Genomic DNA, 21923 nt, shown 5'->3' on the forward strand with positions numbered 1-21923 from the left:
TTCCGTTTTATATGAATTCCATGTTGTACGAGTCACTTAGATTTTACAAATACGTGTGCCGGGCTGTAAACAGCTCACGTATTTGCAAAATCTAAGTGACTCGTACAACATGGAATTCATATAAAACGGAATAATCAACAGTGTTATAGGAAGGTCGACTCCGTTCACAGTCCGGCACACGTATTTGTAAAATCTAAGTGACTCGTACAACATTGAATTCATATAAAACGGAAAAATCTACGGTGTTATAGGGGGATCGACTGTATTTAGCATAAGTGCTTCCATTTACATACACAATTGACATAACTTGTACATACAAATTTGATGTACACATCTTTATTTATTTATCTGGTTATTTAGCATTTTTTATATGTATTTGGCATGAAGATTTTTAAGCACATAATTGGCATACAAACTTTTTCTTATGTACAGTACATACGTTTGCTTACGTGCATAGTTAATATACAGGTTTTATTTATGTATTTCTTTAACATACGTGTATTTATTTATATTTTCAACCAGATTTTTAACCAGAGTATACATAAACATTTAATAAATATAACTGAGCTTAAACATATAAATGTGACTGAGCTTGAATATATAAATATAACTGAGCTTAAACATATAAATGTGACTGAGCTTGAACATATAAATATATCCAAGCTCAGTCATATGAGATCAGAGTTTATAGGATCTTGATTTTTTAGAAGTAAAATACACATCAAAACTTAAAAAATTCGCGTGTTCTTTTAGTATTTAGTAGTAAAAAAATGCATTCGATACACCTAAAAGCATGTTTTAGTAGTGAATTTTTAGTTACAGACAGTACTTTTACATAAGAAAAAATTAAAAAATAGAAATACGATCTTGACTTCGAATTTTTTNACTGAGCTTAAACATATAAATGTGACTGAGCTTGAACATATAAATATATCCAAGCTCAGTCATATGAGATCAGAGTTTATGTACCGTTTATAACTGACTTCTTACAAGTGAAACCATCAATAAAAGAAAATCAGTAATGGCATTTCTCTAATTACACTTTTTTCAGTGTTTTTAAATAAATAAAATTAAAAAGAAATGCAAACGTTTGACAGAAAACATCAAGTTTAATTATCTTCCTAATTAATTAACAACAATACACGAAATTAAATGTAAACTCTTTCAGTTTATAAGACATTTAAACACTAAAGATAATTTAATTAGCGGAATTTTTGAAACGTCACACTGTGTGAATTACTTCTTATATCTTGAATTTATGTTTACAATTAAATTTACACGTATATTTATTTACACGTGTGCAATTCTAATAAACATAAATCAAAAAATTGTTTCTGTGTTACATGTATTACACTTGTAAATCACATAAATGCAGCTTCCTGTTGTATGTAACATATAAATCTGAGAAATGTATATTTTAAACAAATTCAGCAGTAAAAATGTAATTTCTGACGTTTTCAGTAGTGTAAATTACAAATGTAGTGTTTGTCTTTTAATCTTTATATATAAAGTCAAAATATTTATGTATGTTTGTTAGGTGGAAGGTTCTATACCCTTCAACGTATCTACACCAAATGTGGTATGAATATTCTACGAAACACTAAAAAAACACAGCGGGATCCCCCAACCAAATACCCTTAAAGCTCAGTTGCAGGTTATCTTACGGGCAAATAGGGCTCTATCAACAGGGGGCCATAAACAAATCTATTTATAAAGAAATATTAACAGAAGAAAAATGTCTCGAGTCAACACTGGAGTACCCAAATGCACGAATAGTTCCAGGTTTTCTAATATCTTTCTTACAGAAGAGCATTCCTATTAAGTAGTAAGGCCGTTAAATTTGCCATTTCTTTAATATATCAGGTGTTGTAAGGTGTAAAGTCTCTGAATTCAAAGACCTTACACCTTACAACACCTGATATTTTACAAACCACAGACCTTTCAACACCTCGTATCTTACTATTTACTTTACAAAAGGATCATCAATAAAAAAATGAGTAATTGTATTTGATTATTTTAGTGTTTTTTATTGTCCTAAACAGTAAAGACCTAAAAAAATACAAAAAGTAATGTAATTTCTTCATGTATCTACAACAAAGTAAAAGAAAACTCTGTAATATATGAAATTTATACTTTTCAATGTAATATAAATGTCCTAAAACGAAATGAAAAGCTTTCTTTTTATAATAACCAGTGTCACGCATGTATAATTAATAATACTGTAGATGACAGGTATTGAAATACATCTAATAAATTAAAAAAATTTACATATCTAATAATAAATCAGGTATTGGTAAGCAGAGATTCTCTCACTCCCTTTCATTTTATTTAAAAAACTCCTCTTATAACTTTAAAAAAACAAACATTTAAAAGCATAAACGTTTAAAAATGCAGAAATGTTTAAATTTTTATAGAACATTCACTCTTTTTACAGATCAATAAAGCGAAAATATACCTTTCAACACAATTAAATTGACGATATTGATACTAGAAACGATAGGCATTAAAGATATTTACGTATCTAAAAGTATTTTAGAAATACTAAATTAAATATTAATATTTAATCCGTGTGTCTGTCCGTTACTTATGAAAACTTGTGATTTTTTTTTACTTATCTGAATAATATAATACGTTTTATCACAAATAACAAATCAAGTATTGATATACGATACATTAAATTTTAAGGTAATGCGAGGGAGTGTTTGCAGAGGTGAATTCTAATATTAGAAATCTTTTGTCAATACTCTCTTCTATCATCTAAAAAATTTAAATGTGCTGTTTTTTACATCTTAAAAGACACAAATATGACGACAGGAATCGAGAAACAGCGTATTGATAATTTACCTGTATTTAGCTGGTGTTTTATTCATAATTTACCTGTATTTAGCTGGTGTTTTATTGATAATTTNTCGTTCATATTCAATCGTTCATCTTCAATCGTTCTTCAATCTTCCATCTTAAATCGTTCTTCAATCAAGTGCTAGAAAAAACAGAATAACAAGTAAAATTTATCAAAAGTAATATATAAAATTGTAAGAAACACAAATAAAAAGGAATTTTCTAAAAAATTCTCGTGTTACACAAGTTAGTAAAGTTGAGAAAATCCTTCTCGCAGCTTACAAAAAAGATAAAAAAATTGCAGAAAATCTGCTGTAAGGTCGTGACATTGATAGAATGTAAGACGGAAGATAAAAGTCAGAATACGTGGAAGGAGTAGCAGTAACAGAAGAATTATGAACACCGGACATAATAGCCCAACTAACTTTAGATTACATTCGAACTAGACTTGTCAAAGTTTTGCTTTTAATCCTAGAATAAAGGATAGCCGATTGCAGTGGAAAGGATTTAAAAGGGAATGGGACGAGTCATTTGTTAAATTATTAAAATGCCTTAAAATAGAATTAAACACAGAGGACTGGGAAGATAGAAATGAAGATAAAATATATTATTTCTGGTGTCGTAACGATAGATAAATGGTGTAATTTATGTGATAAATTTTGTATTAGTATGCGAGAAAGGAGCAGGAAAAAGATAGGGCCATCACATATTACTTGATACGTCTGCCATTAAGGTGTGGAGGTAAATGGCATCCGAAGAACCGAAAGGAAACAAATTATCCGAAACAAAAAGGGAAAAAAACCAAATGATATTAATGGTGTGTAGTTATGGATAATGTGTGATGAGTTGGAATTAATCAATGGTTTGCTATGAGGGGAAAGAAACTCGCACTGAGATTAATATAATGATAACGCGGCTGATTTTCGTATTCATAACTGGTTTAATGACGTAAAGGAAACGTCACAATTGTATGTTTGTTTACGCGATAGCTTCGTTGATTATTATTTTAAAGTTTTATTAGTGGAATTTTTACAAAATGTCCCGTGTTATCGATCAAGGACGGCGTGTTTAAAGATGAGATTGGCTACGGCGATGTATTACGTTACGAAATGAATTATACAGAAGCGAAATCTTATAGAGTAGAAGAAAAAGAAACATGGAAGCAATGGAAAATTATTTAACTGGGAATCTCCAGTCTTTAATGTACTGGAAAGGAAAGAAAATGTGGAGAAGAGTTCGATTAATGTCCCGAAAATAGATTGATGATACGTTTAGAAGTTGCGTGAAGGGTAAACAATGGAATATCGTCAAACACAAAAAGAAAATTCACAATACGATTACATTCGGTTGCCATGTTTCCTTTCCAGATCAAAATATAAAGTATAACAATTGTATTCTTACACAAATCTCTGCTGGCACCTTCGCCAATAGAGAAATTCTTATAGAACTAGTAAGAAACTGCATTAAAATTACAGTAGAAATTCTGTTAACCGGGTAATGCTGAGTAGGCGAGTTTTCGGATAATCGAACAGAGCAGATAATACAGCGTATAAGTGAAATATCTTGTACTAAAAATACAGAAAATCCTTTACACGTAGTAATAACTCCTTACTTTTTGATTACACTGGCATATTAAAAGTTAATTTCTAAGCTTTGCGGTTAGCTTTATCGTAACAGCTTGTACAAGGTCGATCAATAATGCTTTTTTAGTCGCAGTGTCTTGATAAAATACGAAACAAGTGGCGTATTATTACGTAGATAAAACTATTGTTACAATTGAGAATGTTTTTTTATTAATAGAAAAACCAGTGTAGCAGACATAACACGATTTATTCCTGACGTCTAATAATCGATTTTCTTGCAGCTTATTTCTCTAAGACAGCTTTCATATTAAGAATATTTTTTTCATAAATAATATAAATGTATTATTTATAAAGTAAAATATACATTCGTTCGTGCAGTTATTTAATAAATATATAGAACAATCTCGAGAGAAAACACGTTGTATGTTTAACTAATCCACTGTGTGACATGTACTTAGTCACAAGATTAAGCGCGATTACTTCTTGTTACATTTTGCACTTAGTCAACTCTTAAGAGGATAACAGGAACGAAGATTTGGTGGTGTAAAAAATTACTACTTTGAACTTTTTCTACGGTTTACACTGAATATTTCAATAATATTTACCATCGCTCTACTGAATACATCAATAAATTCCACTGTGCCCTGAAGGAAATGTTTTGCTAGTAGTTGACCAATGTAATTGGGGTTATCTTCATTATGTATAGACAAAAAGGTGCTCCAATTAGATATATACAAAGAAGATAACTCGATCTTCTTAGTATCATTACTTGCAAAGGTTTTGTCATCTGAAAATGAAGACGAGTGAAGTAATTTATTAACTCTAACCTCTAAGCCTGTTTATTTAACTTCATAACAAGAAATCTTTGCTCTCTTATCCCTATATACACTTATATATAAAATTTAATATGAGGTCAAGTTGTAAGTTCACTCATAAACGTCACGACTTTCGAGTGTTTATTAAATAACTCGTGGTGTTGTCGTGTTCCTAAGTGTTTTATATCGTATATTATATTAAAAAAAATAAATAAAGGGCAGTTATATAAGTGTAATAACGTTTCGAGTACACCACTTAATCGCGGTATTCTCAAAACTCCAAGTATTTTTTTATTCATTTCGAAAATTCCGAGATGATAAATCACCTTGGAGAGAAGAATTGACCACCTCTTATGTATTGTGACAGTTCTCCTCAGTAGCAAATAGCAGTCAGTTTGGATCAATGATTTGTTGGTTGCTGCCGAGAGCTACTGTCAAAACACGTAAAGAAAAGCTAGCAAATCTTCACCTTGATTGTTTATAAGGTAACTAAAAATCTGTTTTAGATGGTGTTACCACGCTCAGAATCAAAGAATATATCAGTTTAAAGCAGCGTATTGTATCACTCAACGAAACGACCATTCTGTATGAGAAGTATGAGAGAAAATCAATCACACACGATGGTCTGTTTCCTGTTTGGGTACGTGCGTGGAGGTCACACTAACGAAAATTAATTGTGAAGGATAATGTTATTGTTGTCATTGCGTGTGGGTTAATGCTGTGTTATTTTACACGACACGTTCTGTGAGGTGGTTGAACGGAAATTGCACAATACACACTGTTAAGATTCCTAGCTTAATACAACACTAAATTATATTTACTTTAAGGAAACTTATCCCTGTAGCTGTTTATATATTAATTAGGTTCATTTATATACTTGCTGCTTGTTTAAATGTTGAAATATTGAAAAAGATAGTGTTGTTTAGAAAACGAGATGATTTGTTAGCTCGGTTAATCAACATTCGTACAATGTTATTCTTTTCTACGTCTAATAGATGCTGGCGGAGTTATGTCAACACCACTGATTAATTCTATTATCGAGTAAAAATATTTAAGTTACTATCATCTCTACAGATAAAAAACACAAGAAGATGTTGAATTTAGTAATTCCCATCTCAATATTGTTTATTTCTTCTAAATTACTGTAGGAAAGTAATTGGAAACATTGTCAATACTGACCGAGTTGAGTAATTAAGGAGTGTGAAAGGGGTGTTTTTCACACTGTTTAATTCGCCTTTATTAAAAAAATTGTGAAAAGTAGAGAAATTTAATTATCCTCTTCTTGCAAACTAGAATTTAATACGTCGCCTCGATATGCAAATGAGGAAGTTTCTCATAATAAAGTTTGGAAACAATTAAGTGTTTAAGAAAAACTTAATTTAAATTTACGTTTTCGGGTATTTATTATATTAATATGTCTTTTTTTCTTTACAGATTGATGATGAATTCGTTAAATGGGTCCGTCTTGTTGGTGGAAACTCACAATGCTTCCAACGTCACGGAGTATTCTTACATCCCGTATCATCAACGTCTGGAAACTTATATCTTGCCCATAATCTTTGCCATAATATTTTTTGTAGGATTAATAGGCAATGGTACTTTGGTCTACATATTCTTGCACAACAGGACAATGAGAAGCGTGCCAAATATCTACATCATGAGCCTCGCATTGGGAGATTTGATCGTCATAGTGGGAAACGTGCCCTTTACTAGCACCATTTACCTGTTTGATGCCTGGCCGTATGGAGAATTTATATGTAAACTGAGTGAATTTTTGAGAGATGTGTCCATTGCCGTAACCGTTCTGACACTAACTATGCTGAGTGTTGATAGATATATCGCTATAGCTCTACCAATACAGAAAGTTACCGGTAGTCACGCGAAAACACTAACTGTAGTCATAGCAATATTCATATGGTGTGTATCCGTGGCCATATCCGTTCCCGGAGCCTATTACTCCTTCCTGTTAGAAATGCGAGTTGATAACGACAAGGTTGTTTACGTATGTTACCCATTTCCAGAAAATATGTCACCCTGGTATCCACGAACAATGGTGCTACTGAAATTTCTTTCACTTTATGTCGTTCCTTTATCGATTATCGCTAGCTTCTATGTCCTGATGGCCAAACAATTGCTGAAGAGCACGAAGAACACAGTGGGACAGAACGACAGTCACACCAAACAGTTGAAGGCACGAATTAAAGTAGCGAAAATCGTATTGGTGTTTGTATTCGTCTTTGCCATCTGTTTCTTTCCCAATCAGGTGTTCCTCATGTGGTTCTATTTCTATCCCAACGCAGGAGACCACTATAATGATTTCTGGCACATTTTGAAGATGTCGGGTTACGTACTGACTTTCGTCAACAGTTGCCTCAACCCCATTGCTCTGTACTTCATTAGTGGAGTGTACAGGAAATATTACAAGAGATACCTTTGTTGTTGCCACAACGAAATTCATAAAAACACAATGGTGGTTTTCCGGACACTTCATACCACTTCTGTTAGGAACCATTCTTTGGGGACGACCATCACAAAGATTTAAAAGATTTCCTGTCGCTTGCTTATCGGTTGTGTAAACTTATAAATTAGTTTTATCGTATAAAATTGCGTGTTTATGGAGTAAGACAGTGTCTAGTTGGTAAATTACAGGGGTTAACTGTAAATGCAACAACGTTCGAAGTGTGTAAAAGAGATAAAGTAAATTGAAATAAAATACTAAACACATCACGAATCGAAAAAATTCCCTTATTTTTGAGGTGCGAAACTGTAAATAAGCCGTTATTACTGTCATATTTACTCATTTTTTACCTTATCTGACTCAAATTCAACTAATTTCATACATGAATAAGTGTAGTTTCCATCTTATTTTGACATATATAAACAAAACTAAGTCTATTTTCGACCCGTAAACAAAACATAGTCTTGTAGAAACCATAAATTGGTAGGATTTTCTTATTTTTGACACGTCTAAACCATAAATCCTTAGTACTTTTCACACGAGAAAACACAAATAGGAAGTGAAAAACAGGCTCAAATTCTTCTGTTTTTGACTTGTCAGATTGTTAAAAAGAAGGAAAATAGCCTAAAATTCACTTGTGTTTTTCTATCAGACCAACACTTTCAACTAATTTACAACACATCTAACATTTATAGAACTACCTAATGCTTATAAATGAACGTAATTTATCTCTTCTACATTCTTCCAACGTTGTTGTTACTATTTATTTATGGTTCGCTCGATAAATAATCTGCCACTTATTTTATTTTAAAGACACTTCAACAGATTATGTCAGCCTTAACTGTTTAGACTTTAAATTATTCATTAATTATCCAAAGATGAAGAAAAAAAATGGAAGAAAGTAATTGAGATTATTACAGAAGAAAGGCAGCATCAAAATAATTTTGATATTTCACTACATAAATCTATTTTATTAACAAAAATATTTAATTTTCCATTAAGAAAATCTATTTTTGGACAACATAATTATGAAAAATGTGGGAAAATTTCCCATTCAAGTAATCAGTGTGTTGCTGTAATTATGCCAGTACTGCAGTATCTTTCAACATCTTTGTATATATTAAAATATAATAATAAAACGTATTCCGCATCAGAAAAATTTGTCTGATCTCACGCTAGATATAACATATTACTCTTCGACCTTTAACCTTTAAAATTTAATAGCGTCAATGCAACTAATACGTAAACCTCCCTGCAAAATTTCGGAAATTTTCGACAAAAGGTACAGGAGTTATTAAGCTTCAAAGTGGGTGAAAAAAATCGTTTTCTCCACACACACACACACAACTCCACGTCACTCCCACTCACACTCATACACATTAACATTCATACATACCTCCACTTTTAGCATTTCTGGACATTTGAAGGACGTTCAAAAATGTAAAAATCTTGGGAGGGGTTATTCTTTGACAGATGGCCACACTTTTCCTGTGTTGTACGTAACAGAAGGGAAAGTAAAAATCTTTTCAAAGCCTCAACTCAACCATAAGTGATGAATTATTTGGTATTTTTCTGTATATCCCCGCTCTTATTATTTATTTAAACTTTATTATACTCAAGCGATCTAAAAAAAAAAACACGAAAATGCTATTCATAAACTTCCCATTCTGTCAAAAATATCTTATATTTTCTTCGCTCTACATCTTTCAGAGACAGCAGCAGACTGTAACATAAACATAAACATTATAACATTCACTTGTACACATCTCAAAAACAATATAAATACTTTATCATCAATATCAGCATCCCACTGCTCTTCCGCATCACTTCGTTTGAATCGCCCGAAAGTTTTCTTTGAAGTGGAGGAAACAATTAAAGATAAATTTTATCAGGGAAAAATCCGTGAATCGAAAAGGGAATTAATGTATTTTTTTAATCCTTTTCGGGGTATTTCTTCTGTCTTTGAAGATTATCCTGATCTTTTCTACTTTGAATTATAGCATCTTAGTTTAATTTTATCAAGGTAAAACTTTGATAAAATTTAGTAAATTTAGAAACTTTTAATGATATTTCCAGATTTATATTGAATTTTTCAGCATTCTTTCACCTTTAAATTGTATTTTTCTATCGAGTAATATAGAAGAATTGACATTCCTTTCGGGTAATTTAAAATTCCAATCCCTATAAAAGTAATAAAATTTCTTATTCTTCTGTTGTTTCTCACCTTTGTATTATCTATTATATAACAAATTAAATGTAACAGTGCTTACTCTACAAATACGCCCGATACAGGAGTATTGGTATAGTAATTCGGGGAGGTTTAAAAGTCAGTTAACCAATATGTATACTTTTTACATTTTTACCAGCTTTAAAACAGTCTTACTTTGGTTAACTGAATTTAGGGCCGCTCATATAAGTACACTACCCCACAATCTTATATTCTAACTAATTACCTTAGATTTTACAGTGTAACAAGCTATACATATGCAGGATTTAGTATACAGTATATGTTAGTTACCTGACTTTTGGACCACCCTAAATACTAGTGTTGCAGCACGTATAAGATGTATCTGTTGTAGTTAACCGATTTTTAGGCCACCCAGTACTATAATAGTATAGATATAAAAATTTTAGTAGACGAAACGACGTGTTAGTATGTTATTTTGTAAGGACACTAAAGGTAGTAACTGTTACGTACTGCTTGCAGAGCTTCTCAATGTAGATGTTATTGATAAGAAAAATAGGCATGCCTGGCAGGAAATTTCACATTAAGAAAGAGTAAAATGAAGCTGCAAATGTCGAATCGATACACGTGTTCCAAGTGGAATTCTAAAAATATAAAAGAGGGGGAGGATAACGGAATTTCTTTAAAAAATTCGATCGAAATCAGTTGTATGAATGTTAAAATTTCAGGTATTTTTCAATAATTACATAACAGAATATAGGCTACTTCTATTGTGATTTTTGAGAAGACACTTCGATTATACTGATAATAGAACACAGTATTAGCGAAAGAACTGTATATTTTTACTTCTAAAAACATCTTTAAACACGGAATATAAGAGAAAAACCCTACAAAACATGATCTTGATTTTTTAGAAGTAAAATACACATCAAAACTTAAAAATTCCGCGTGTTCTTTTAGTATTTAGTAGTAAAAAAATGCATTCGATACATCTAAAAGCATGTTTTAGTAGTGAATTTTTAGTTACAGACAGTACTTTTACATAAGAAAAAATTAAAAAATAGAAATACGATCTTGACTTCGAATTTTTTTAGATTAAGATACGAAAGATTTTCCCATTTTAGAAAGTGAAGAATACATTTTTCACATCTTTTATTGAGAAAATAGCAATCTCTGTTTACTTTTTAGCAATAAAAATGTATTCTTTACTTAAGAAAACACCTCTTAACAGCGAATTTATAGTTATAAATAACATTTTAACAAGAAAACTTCCAAAAAAAATCTCTATTCTTTAAGAAGACTTTTCATTAAATTGTTAAAATACTGTTTATTAAAGCGCTGTTAAAAGATGCTCAGTCAATTTTTTAAATTGAGGAGCATGTTCAAGGAGTAGACAACATATTTTTCATATAAAAAATAAAAAATAGCTCATTTATTACTGATAGAAAACGAGTTGAGTAACTTTCCCAGCAAAATAAGTTAATATTGTGTGTGGAGCCATCTCTTGTGAGATTTTATTTTTAAAATTTTATATTACTAATTATTGTAAAATGGCCGTAAACTTAATTTTGAATGTAGAAAAAGTTTTATAAAAAAAATCCTTAATAAGAACAGGTACAATTTTCACTAAGTCCAACACCCCTTTCTATCTCCCCACCTTCTTGACCTTTAACCACCAAAATTTAACAGCATCAATGCTCCCAATACCCAAACTTTCGTGCAAAATTTCAGACGTTTTCGACAATGGGCACAGGAGTTATTAAGCTTCAAACTTAGTGTGTTGTGTACCCACCACAAACACCAACATCAATACATACAGGAAAAGAAATCCCAAATTTTTCATGCACCCCCCGAGTCTAAAAATGTAACCTCTTAAGGAGAGTCATTTTTTGACTTATTGTCACAAACGGGGGATGGAACCTCTGTTACGTAGGCTATAACAGCGGAGAAAATAACACGCTCTTTTCTGTTACCAGGTAATTTTCGAGTATAAACAGTAAAAAAATTCCGAAAGAAATCAAGATACTATTTCTGTACCTCGACATAATGTTGAACCTCGTACGTTTCTGACACGAGGATGTATCACAGCTTAGCCAATGATAAACGGCTTAACATTCCACTTACCTGCTGTTACTGACAGATATTGCTTATTACATTCTTCATAATTCTTAAGCTTACATCTTTATATTTGATTGGACAAATCTTTTCTATGGATTCTCTTCTACGTAATTAAATTTTTTAGACGTATTGTTTAGCCGTGACGTTTACTTTTTTTGGTTACTTACATCAATCAAGATCTGTCATTTTTTAAGATAATTTACATATTTTTCTTTCTTTGATTATTATTTTTTAGAAAATAGCACGAAATAAATCATCTTACGTAATGCTGTGTTAGAAAAACACCCCCCCGAAAAAACACTTAGTTCTTGTGTGTTCGGAAGCGTAACAAATAAAAAATTGCAAACATTCGTTTCTAGAAACGTCAAAATAGAAAAAATATTCAGGCGATAATTATTTTTTCTACGCTATAATTAAGTAAATAACAGAAAACGAGACTTCTCCTTCTGTTTTTCAATGCATTTAACGAAAACAAGCAGTCGACCCCCCTATAACACTGTTGATTTTTTCCGTTTTATATGAATTCCATGTTGTACGAGTCACTTAGATTTTACAAATACGTGTGCCGGGCTGTAAACAGCTCACGTATTTGCAAAATCTAAGTGACTCGTACAACATGGAATTCATATAAAACGGAATAATCAACAGTGTTATAGGAAGGTCGACTCCGTTCACAGTCCGGCACACGTATTTGTAAAATCTAAGTGACTCGTACAACATTGAATTCATATAAAACGGAAAAATCTACGGTGTTATAGGGGGATCGACTGTATTTAGCATAAGTGCTTCCATTTACATACACAATTGACATAACTTGTACATACAAATTTGATGTACACATCTTTATTTATTTATCTGGTTATTTAGCATTTTTTATATGTATTTGGCATGAAGATTTTTAAGCACATAATTGGCATACAAACTTTTTCTTATGTACGGTACATACGTTTGCTTACGTGCATAGTTAATATACAGGTTTTATTTATGTATTTCTTTAACATACGTGTATTTATTTATATTTTCAACCAGATTTTTAACCAGAGTATACATAAACATTTAATAAATATAACTGAGCTTAAACATATAAATGTGACTGAGCTTGAATATATAAATATAACTGAGCTTAAACATATAAATGTGACTGAGCTTGAACATATAAATATATCCAAGCTCAGTCATATGAGATCAGAGTTTATGTACCGTTTATAACTGACTTCTTACAAGTGAAACCATCAATAAAAGAAAATCAGTAATGGCATTTCTCTAATTACACTTTTTTCAGTGTTTTTAAATAAATAAAATTAAAAAGAAATGCAAACGTTTGACAGAAAACATCAAGTTTAATTATCTTCCTAATTAATTAACAACAATACACGAAATTAAATGTAAACTCTTTCAGTTTATAAGACATTTAAACACTAAAGATAATTTAATTAGCGGAATTTTTGAAACGTCACACTGTGTGAATTACTTCTTATATCTTGAATTTATGTTTACAATTAAATTTACACGTATATTTATTTACACGTGTGCAATTCTAATAAACATAAATCAAAAAATTGTTTCTGTGTTACATGTATTACACTTGTAAATCACATAAATGCAGCTTCCTGTTGTATGTAACATATAAATCTGAGAAATGTATATTTTAAACAAATTCAGCAGTAAAAATGTAATTTCTGACGTTTTCAGTAGTGTAAATTACAAATGTAGTGTTTGTCTTTTAATCTTTATATATAAAGTCAAAATATTTATGTATGTTTGTTAGGTGGAAGGTTCTATACCCTTCAACGTATCTACACCAAATGTGGTATGAATATTCTACGAAACACTAAAAAAACACAGCGGGATCCCCCAACCAAATACCCTTAAAGCTCAGTTGCAGGTTATCTTACGCGCAAATAGGGCTCTATCAACAGGGGGCCATAAACAAATCTATTTATAAAGAAATATTAACAGAAGAAAAATGTCTCGAGTCAACACTGGAGTACCCAAATGCACGAATAGTTCCAGGTTTTCTAATATCTTTCTTACAGAAGAGCATTCCTATTAAGTAGTAAGGCCGTTAAATTTGCCATTTCTTTAATATATCAGGTGTTGTAAGGTGTAAAGTCTCTGAATTCAAAGACCTTACACCTTACAACACCTGATATTTTACAAACCACAGACCTTTCAACACCTCGTATCTTACTATTTACTTTACAAAAGGATCATCAATAAAAAAATGAGTAATTGTATTTGATTATTTTAGTGTTTTTTATTGTCCTAAACAGTAAAGACCTAAAAAAATACAAAAAGTAATGTAATTTCTTCATGTATCTACAACAAAGTAAAAGAAAACTCTGTAATATATGAAATTTATACTTTTCAATGTAATATAAATGTCCTAAAACGAAATGAAAAGCTTTCTTTTTATAATAACCAGTGTCACGCATGTATAATTAATAATACTGTAGATGACAGGTATTGAAATACATCTAATAAATTAAAAAAATTTACATATCTAATAATAAATCAGGTATTGGTAAGCAGAGATTCTCTCACTCCCTTTCATTTTATTTAAAAAACTCCTCTTATAACTTTAAAAAAACAAACATTTAAAAGCATAAACGTTTAAAAATGCAGAAATGTTTAAATTTTTATAGAACATTCACTCTTTTTACAGATCAATAAAGCGAAAATATACCTTTCAACACAATTAAATTGACGATATTGATACTAGAAACGATAGGCATTAAAGATATTTACGTATCTAAAAGTATTTTAGAAATACTAAATTAAATATTAATATTTAATCCGTGTGTCTGTCCGTTACTTATGAAAACTTGTGATTTTTTTTTACTTATCTGAATAATATAATACGTTTTATCACAAATAACAAATCAAGTATTGATATACGATACATTAAATTTTAAGGTAATGCGAGGGAGTGTTTGCAGAGGTGAATTCTAATATTAGAAATCTTTTGTCAATACTCTCTTCTATCATCTAAAAAATTTAAATGTGCTGTTTTTTACATCTTAAAAGACACAAATATGACGACAGGAATCGAGAAACAGCGTATTGATAATTTACCTGTATTTAGCTGGTGTTTTATTGATAATTTACTTATATTTAGCTGGTGTTTTATTAATAATATAATACTATTTAATTGAAACTTTACTTGTTTTACTAATAATTTGCTATTGTTTTACTGATAATTTACTGTTTTTTACTGGAATTTAACTGACACTATTTATTTTACTGATAGTTTATCTGTTTAGCATATAATTTACTTGTATTTTACCGATCAATAAGCGTGGAAACTATCTCCAACGTAATTAGACTGTGATAAATCAGTAACTGATACGAACAATATCAATAAAAAGGAGCATTACCTGATGAAAGTATACCTTTTTCTAGAAAGTATTTGTTACTTTCCACGGCAGAATAAATTTTCTGATAGTTTAATCTACATAATTTTATAGTATTTTCTACAGGAACGGGATGAATATAATCTTGATCAATCATCAAAATACCATTTGTGTGATATATTGGATAAGAGAAAACTGAATATAGTGGAGTCTACTATCACTTTTCACATATATTTTATCAGCGGTTATAATGAAACAGAGCTTCGACCCTTAGACGTAACACTGCCGGAGGATGGAAAACAATTGTATCTACTTAACTGTCGTTGTTACGTATGCAATATTTATGACTCGAATCAACTTGATACACTTCTTTCTGTGACGTAACATTAAATCTTTCTTAGTCTTTTTCGCTGTCTTCCAGCGTCAGACTTGCAGTTGCATGTTTTATTTATGTCGGAATTTCCGTTAGATCTGTTTTGAAATTCAAAAAAACCGTTAAGGGATTCAATTATTTGTTATTTTGTGCTCGCTCTCTAGAGAAATTCTATAATTATTGCTGTAATTACTGCATTTGCTATGAAATTTTATCATTTGAAAGGTAAATTTCTGTTATATATAACACAGGGAAGTATGGAGATCGAGCAGAAAATGACCCCCCCGAAATTTTTACATTTTCGGATTGGGTGGCCTTGAAACGTCGAGAAATGCAATAAATTTGAGGGTTTGTACGTATTGATGTTAGTGTGTATGTAGGGGCACGATTTTGTCCATCAAATTTAAAGCTTAATACCTCCTGTTCGTTTTGTTGAAAATTTCTGAAATTCGGCAAGAAGGTTTGTATATTAAGGTCGTTTATGCTTGTAAATTTTAATAGTTTAAGGTCGACGGGGTGGGGAGATAGAGGAGATGATGTGTCATATCTAGAGACGTGTTGGAATTAATAAAGATTTTAATCTTCATTGCCATTTACAATTCTTTATAAAAATCATTTCTATCCTTAAAATTAAGCTTTTTACCACTTTATATAATTAATAATATATAAAAAAATTTATAAAAGCCCAAAACAGATGGCACCACACCGTTTTGGCGGAAGTGACACAACTCGTTGCTGGATTTTTTTGCCTTTTTTTGGTTCATTTTCTCGCTATTTAAGTCCTCATCCTAAAATACTCCGGAAATAAACTAAACATTTACGCATTGCGACATTTTTTTTCAGATTATATAAAATCTTTTCTATTTACGATTCATTTAATGTCTATACACTCAGTTTCTTTTGCATTTTATTGATCTTCCAGTCCATCAATCTGTGTTTCTTCCGGGTTTTTCTACAAATTTCACATCATAAATCATCCTTTTCCGAGCGGATTTTCTTCAATTTGATTACAAAACTTAAAATATTCTATAAGGAAAGTGATTCTATACCATAAAAAATAACCTTAAAATACCTTAAATATTTAATTTTTGTAGTTTCTCCCGAAAACAAAGGTAAAGAAATTCATAAAATCTCTTCGTTGCTATCTAGAAATTAATTCTACGAGGATCAATAGGTTTCTAGAAACCAATTGTTTTAGACACCTGTTGATAACCTTGAAAATTCTCAGAAATCCTTACAAGAAATAAGAAATTCGATATTATTCTATTGGTTTCTCTTATTTGGAATTATAAAATATCCTTAAACTTGCAAAATAGGTTTATGTTTTAGGTTTTCGGAATTTTGTCTTATAAAGATTTGTGAAATATTCTTGAGACACCAAAGAAACCAAGAGTTTTGGAAATCTATTGGTTTCTTTGTAATCATTAATTCTAGAAACCAATGTTTGTAGAAATTAGAATATAATGAATAAATCCTTTTAATCCTCCGTTAGAATCCTGAGGAACTATCATAACTTTTGTGTATTGTGAAGACTCATTAAACTTGTTATCCATGCTTAGAGACTCCGTGGTTCTAGAAAATAACGATCCAGAAAACTTAAGGATCTAGTAACCTGGAACCTTTTTAAAATTTTGACTGAGACATCTTGTTTCTAGAACCTAGAAGTTCTAAGAATAAGTACTATATTCCTTGGTTTCTTAAAGGACCAAAGAGTCTAAGAAACTTTCAAGGATTCTTTTAGAATCGTTCAGGTTCTAAAATTTCAAGAATTTCTTTAAAGATCAAAGAATAATCTACCAGACTTGTAAGAAAAGTGGTTCTTAAGTTGGTTTGTTGATTTTTTATTGGTGTTGCAACACGATATCCCATTATAAAACAGGAAGTATTATTAGAAAGATGTGTTTGAACAATAAATCGCAATTCGTAAATACCATTTTTATCCAAAAACCTCATTTTTCTCACGTATTAAATAACCAGAAAGCAGAAAATACCCGGAAATTGCATCTTATAATAATGGCCTACTTCATCTTAAGCGAATGAGACCTCAGTGGTACAATCAAGAGGACATTTTTCTTCATTTGTATCGATTTACGCCATCGATAATTGTCATTATGGAGTTAAAGTATAGAGAATAACAGCATATAAATTCTATGAAATCAACGATACTTCAGTTCGATTGATTGAACGTTGAGGAAAGACAAAGAAAGAAGACGAGTCAATAAAAATGATTGACAAACAATATATGAGGTTAGAACACTTAAAATAGAAAATAGCGGCTATTATTGCTTAGTGCAAGTTTATTTAGAAAGCAATAAAGGAGAAAAACCGATTTTTAAAGTTTCATATATCAAGAAAAAGTCCTGTTTTAAGTCACACGTCTTGTTTTTGGCTTTCACGTGATTGACAATAACAACGTTATCTGGAGCTCCATACTTGTCTGTGTTATTGTAGTTTAGACACAAAACATATTAGAATCAGTGCCCTTATTTTATTGCCCTGTGTTTAATAATACATTAACAGGGCATAATTAAATGGAGTATAATTTGTAAGAATGTTTTTAAGGCCTCGTAAATGTGAAGCCCTTAAAATGACAGCATATAACAGTTCTGTTTTTTAAAAGTTGTTGTGTATTTAATACTATAATGATAATCGAATCGCCTTCAGCTAAATGAATAATTTATAACATATTTTTGAGGTCTTATATATGAGGTCTTGTCAAATAGCGAATCGTAACAGAGCCTTCGTATATTTCAGTGTCTCGATTCCCTAAATCTCTAATGGTATAATTTAATTCTGGTGTGTTGTACCTGTACACTACCAGAAACAAGTTCTACCAAGTAAAAGCTAAGATTAAAGTTACTAAAATAATGGTTTTACGAGGAACTGACTCTAATATGTTAAGTGTTTAATACTGCAATGAAAGGGACAATAATAGAATATTTTTAGGCCCTCCTAAATGTGAGGTCTGATCATCGCAACACACTAGAATCACAGCATAATCCATATGAGAACCTCATATAATAGGACTAATCTCAAACGTTGGTCTGGGCCTGATCCTAGTGTGTTTTGCCTTTTGAGCCAATTATCATATGAGAATTTGAAGAGAATTTTTTATATCTTATTTGTTCCATCATATTTCATGTGTATTAGTTTAACACTAATTTAGGTCCCTATTTAAGTGTTAGACGCATAAAACACCCCCAGAAATATTGTTAGATGCATACCAGTGCTTAACTACAGTGGTCTATAAGGTAAATAAGCCCCCTAAAAACATAATAGTCCACCAGTTCAGCGCAGTAATACCCTCGTGCAGTATACAGAAAGCTTTCGCTTTTATTACATTACCATGTCTGTCTACAGCAAAACTGCAATTAATAGTGCTGGAAAAGAAAAAAACACTAGTCATACGTCACAACCTTGTTTTCTTTCTGTCGTGCTTACGTCATAAATTTTTGTTGTGCACCCCCTTGTCCTTTGCATTATCAGATAATGTAAATCTATTAATAACAGCTTTTTAAATTAAATAATACTCACCCATACTTGAAAAATTCAGAAAATTAAAATGATAAGGTTGAAGGTGTTCACGTAGATAGCCTTCCCCCTTATTTATTAATCTAATTTTCAATAATATATTTTTAATTACGAACAGGTGTGAACCTATCACAATTACTTCCAATTTATGCTACTTATTGTCACTTTTTATGCTATTATATAGCTGTAAAATAAGTTAGTAACATAGTTTACTCCTGCTTCAATAATAATTTTTGAGCATTTAATCACACTTTAACTGATTAACCCATAAATTTGTGACGTTGAAATATTTGCGGTTGGATGACGTCAGAGAAATTGACTCCTGTCAATTTCGTTGACGTCAATCAATTGCGACACGTCACGATTTTTTTTTGTCGTTTTCGTAACGTTATTTTTCGAAATTGATAGATTTTAAATAAAAAGATATTTGTTACGTAAATGACAAAAATTGTTTACGTCATTAATAAAACGTCATCGTGACGTTTCGCAGCAACTGTGAGATCATCAAAATGTGAGTTAAATTCAAAAATCAATAGTGGTTTCTTTTGGAATGTTTAATCATTTATCTAGAATAAAAAACACTAAAAGAGCAAAAAATTTAAATGGACTATCGAATTTTTCGATAAAAAAACAGCAGTCGGTAGGAATTTCTGACCTCATTTCACACAGATCATGACCCTTAAAAGGCACGTGTGTAGTTCAGCGGGGTACTTACACGAGCGAAGTCATGACCTTAATGTCTGAAAATTCAGGATTTTTGAATTAGTAAAGTGAATTACCGTGTTTATAAAAATCAGGATCAAAAGATGAGGTTCTAACATTACCTGATTGATATATCAAATGCCATTAGAGTACAGTAATATAAAATACCACGATCATTACAGGCGCCTTGTGGGGGTGGAAGTAGCAAGCGTAAACTTCATTTTAACAATTTAAATACCGTAAAAAAACATTAAAGTACGCATTAAAGTCGTGAAGGAACACAAGAAATCAATTCTAAACAAATTAAAACACGCGTTTTTTGTTTATTTAGGTCAGACACACGCTAACAATCAGCTGCATTAGATTAACAATGGTACTTGTGTTCATAACGATGATTCGAGAGTGGTGTGTTCCGTACTTGGACAGTAAATCGTAAGTGATGTTGATGATTGATTACACAACACAGCGAGGCAAAACTATGCTTTCAACATGATGAAAATTTATCTTTATATAATAATAATAAGTAGAGAACAATAATATATGCTATTTTGCGCATAAATCTATTATTATTTTATATTTTATGTAAGCCCATTAGTATATTAGCCATATATAAAAAAAAGGAAACGGCTTTAGACGTTCGTCACGTCTGTTTGTCAATCTACTCAATATCTTTCAATTTTCATTTATTTTTATTTTAAGACACCTTTATAAGATAAGAATTACAAAAGGCAAAGTCATTATGAATGACGTCATCGACTACATCACTCACAACATCATCAAACGTAATTATAAGCGTGTGATGTCATAATTTCAAATTATGTATTAACATTACTATAAAGTATAAAATGTCCAGCAACGAAAGACATAACTTTCTGGGCGAAAAACTTAAAATTGTGTATGGTGCCATCTATTATAAGATTTATTAAACATATTTTATTATTAATAATTAATATAAAATGGCGAGAAGGTTAGGTTTGAGTGCTAATAACGAGTAAAATCTTCGTTAAAAATACAATAAGTGGAAGTATTAATTTACTTTTGTTTTATATAACTCATTAGGAAAGTTTAAATTTATATATTTTTGCAGAAAATAATTAATAAAAAAGTGGAAAGCAAAAAAAAAGTCAGTTTTCTAAAAAGTTTTATAAGGAATAAGTGATTAATTTCGATAATTAAAGATTTATTTTTATTTAATTTTATTTTAATGACATTCTCTAACGACATTTTCAAAGATATTTACTTTCTAATCAATTCAGTCGACGTTATAATATATTTTTAGAGGTGCTTTTTACGTGTAAAACGTGTTATCAAGAACAAACAGATAATTTGTTAATGGTAAAAAGATAACAACTTAAATTTGCACGTGATTCACAAATGGTATCGTGATTTGTGGGTAGTTAAAAAAATTCACGTGATTTGTTTTTAATAAATAGTACTGTTGTTACTGAGGGTTAAAAAAATACTGTGATTTGTGAGTGCTGTAAAAACTACTTAACGTAAATATAAGTGCTTATAAAATACTAACGTGGTCTGTGAGCGTTGAAGAAAATACTACCTGGTGTGTGAGCGTTGAAGAAAATACTAACGTTGTCTGTGAGCGTTTGAGAAATACTAACGTGGTCTGTGAGCGTTGAAGAAAATACTAACGTGGTCTGTGAGCGTTTAAAAAAATACTAACGTGGTCTGTGAGCGTTGAAGAAATACTAACGTAATCTGTGAGCGTATGGAAGAAATTGAGGTAATCTGTTACTGATTTAAAACATACTTAATTAGAATACAATTCATTGTCGTTATAAGACGTTGACTATCGCCAGTCATACGTCATCGCCTTGTGTATATAAATAAAATAAAGAAATACAGTGGTACCTCAGGATACGAACGCCCCAGCATACGAAATTTTCAGGATACGACATGAAATTCGAACATATTTTTGCTCCACGATACGAACAAAAACTCACCATACGACG

General features: G+C 30.8%; 1 protein-coding gene across 2 annotated transcripts in view; it reads left to right on the forward strand.

Annotated features, from left to right (window-relative positions):
- LOC111635669 (neuropeptide CCHamide-1 receptor-like) overlaps positions 1-8618 on the forward strand; it is a 32429-nt gene extending 23811 nt beyond the window's left edge. For both annotated transcript variants that reach the window (XM_023380699.1, XM_023380698.1), the window contains exon 2: positions 6671-8618. In XM_023380699.1, the coding sequence (XP_023236467.1) occupies positions 6675-7778 (1104 nt within the window). In that variant the 5' untranslated portion in view covers positions 6671-6674 and the 3' untranslated portion in view covers positions 7779-8618. The remainder of the gene's footprint in view (positions 1-6670) is intronic.
- Positions 8619-21923: the final 13305 nt, after the last annotated feature.

The sequence above is a fragment of the Centruroides sculpturatus genome, unplaced genomic scaffold (assembly GCF_000671375.1).
Source record: "Centruroides sculpturatus isolate CEXI.00-Female unplaced genomic scaffold, Cexi_2.0 scaffold896, whole genome shotgun sequence".
NCBI classification, from domain to species: domain Eukaryota; kingdom Metazoa; phylum Arthropoda; class Arachnida; order Scorpiones; family Buthidae; genus Centruroides; species Centruroides sculpturatus.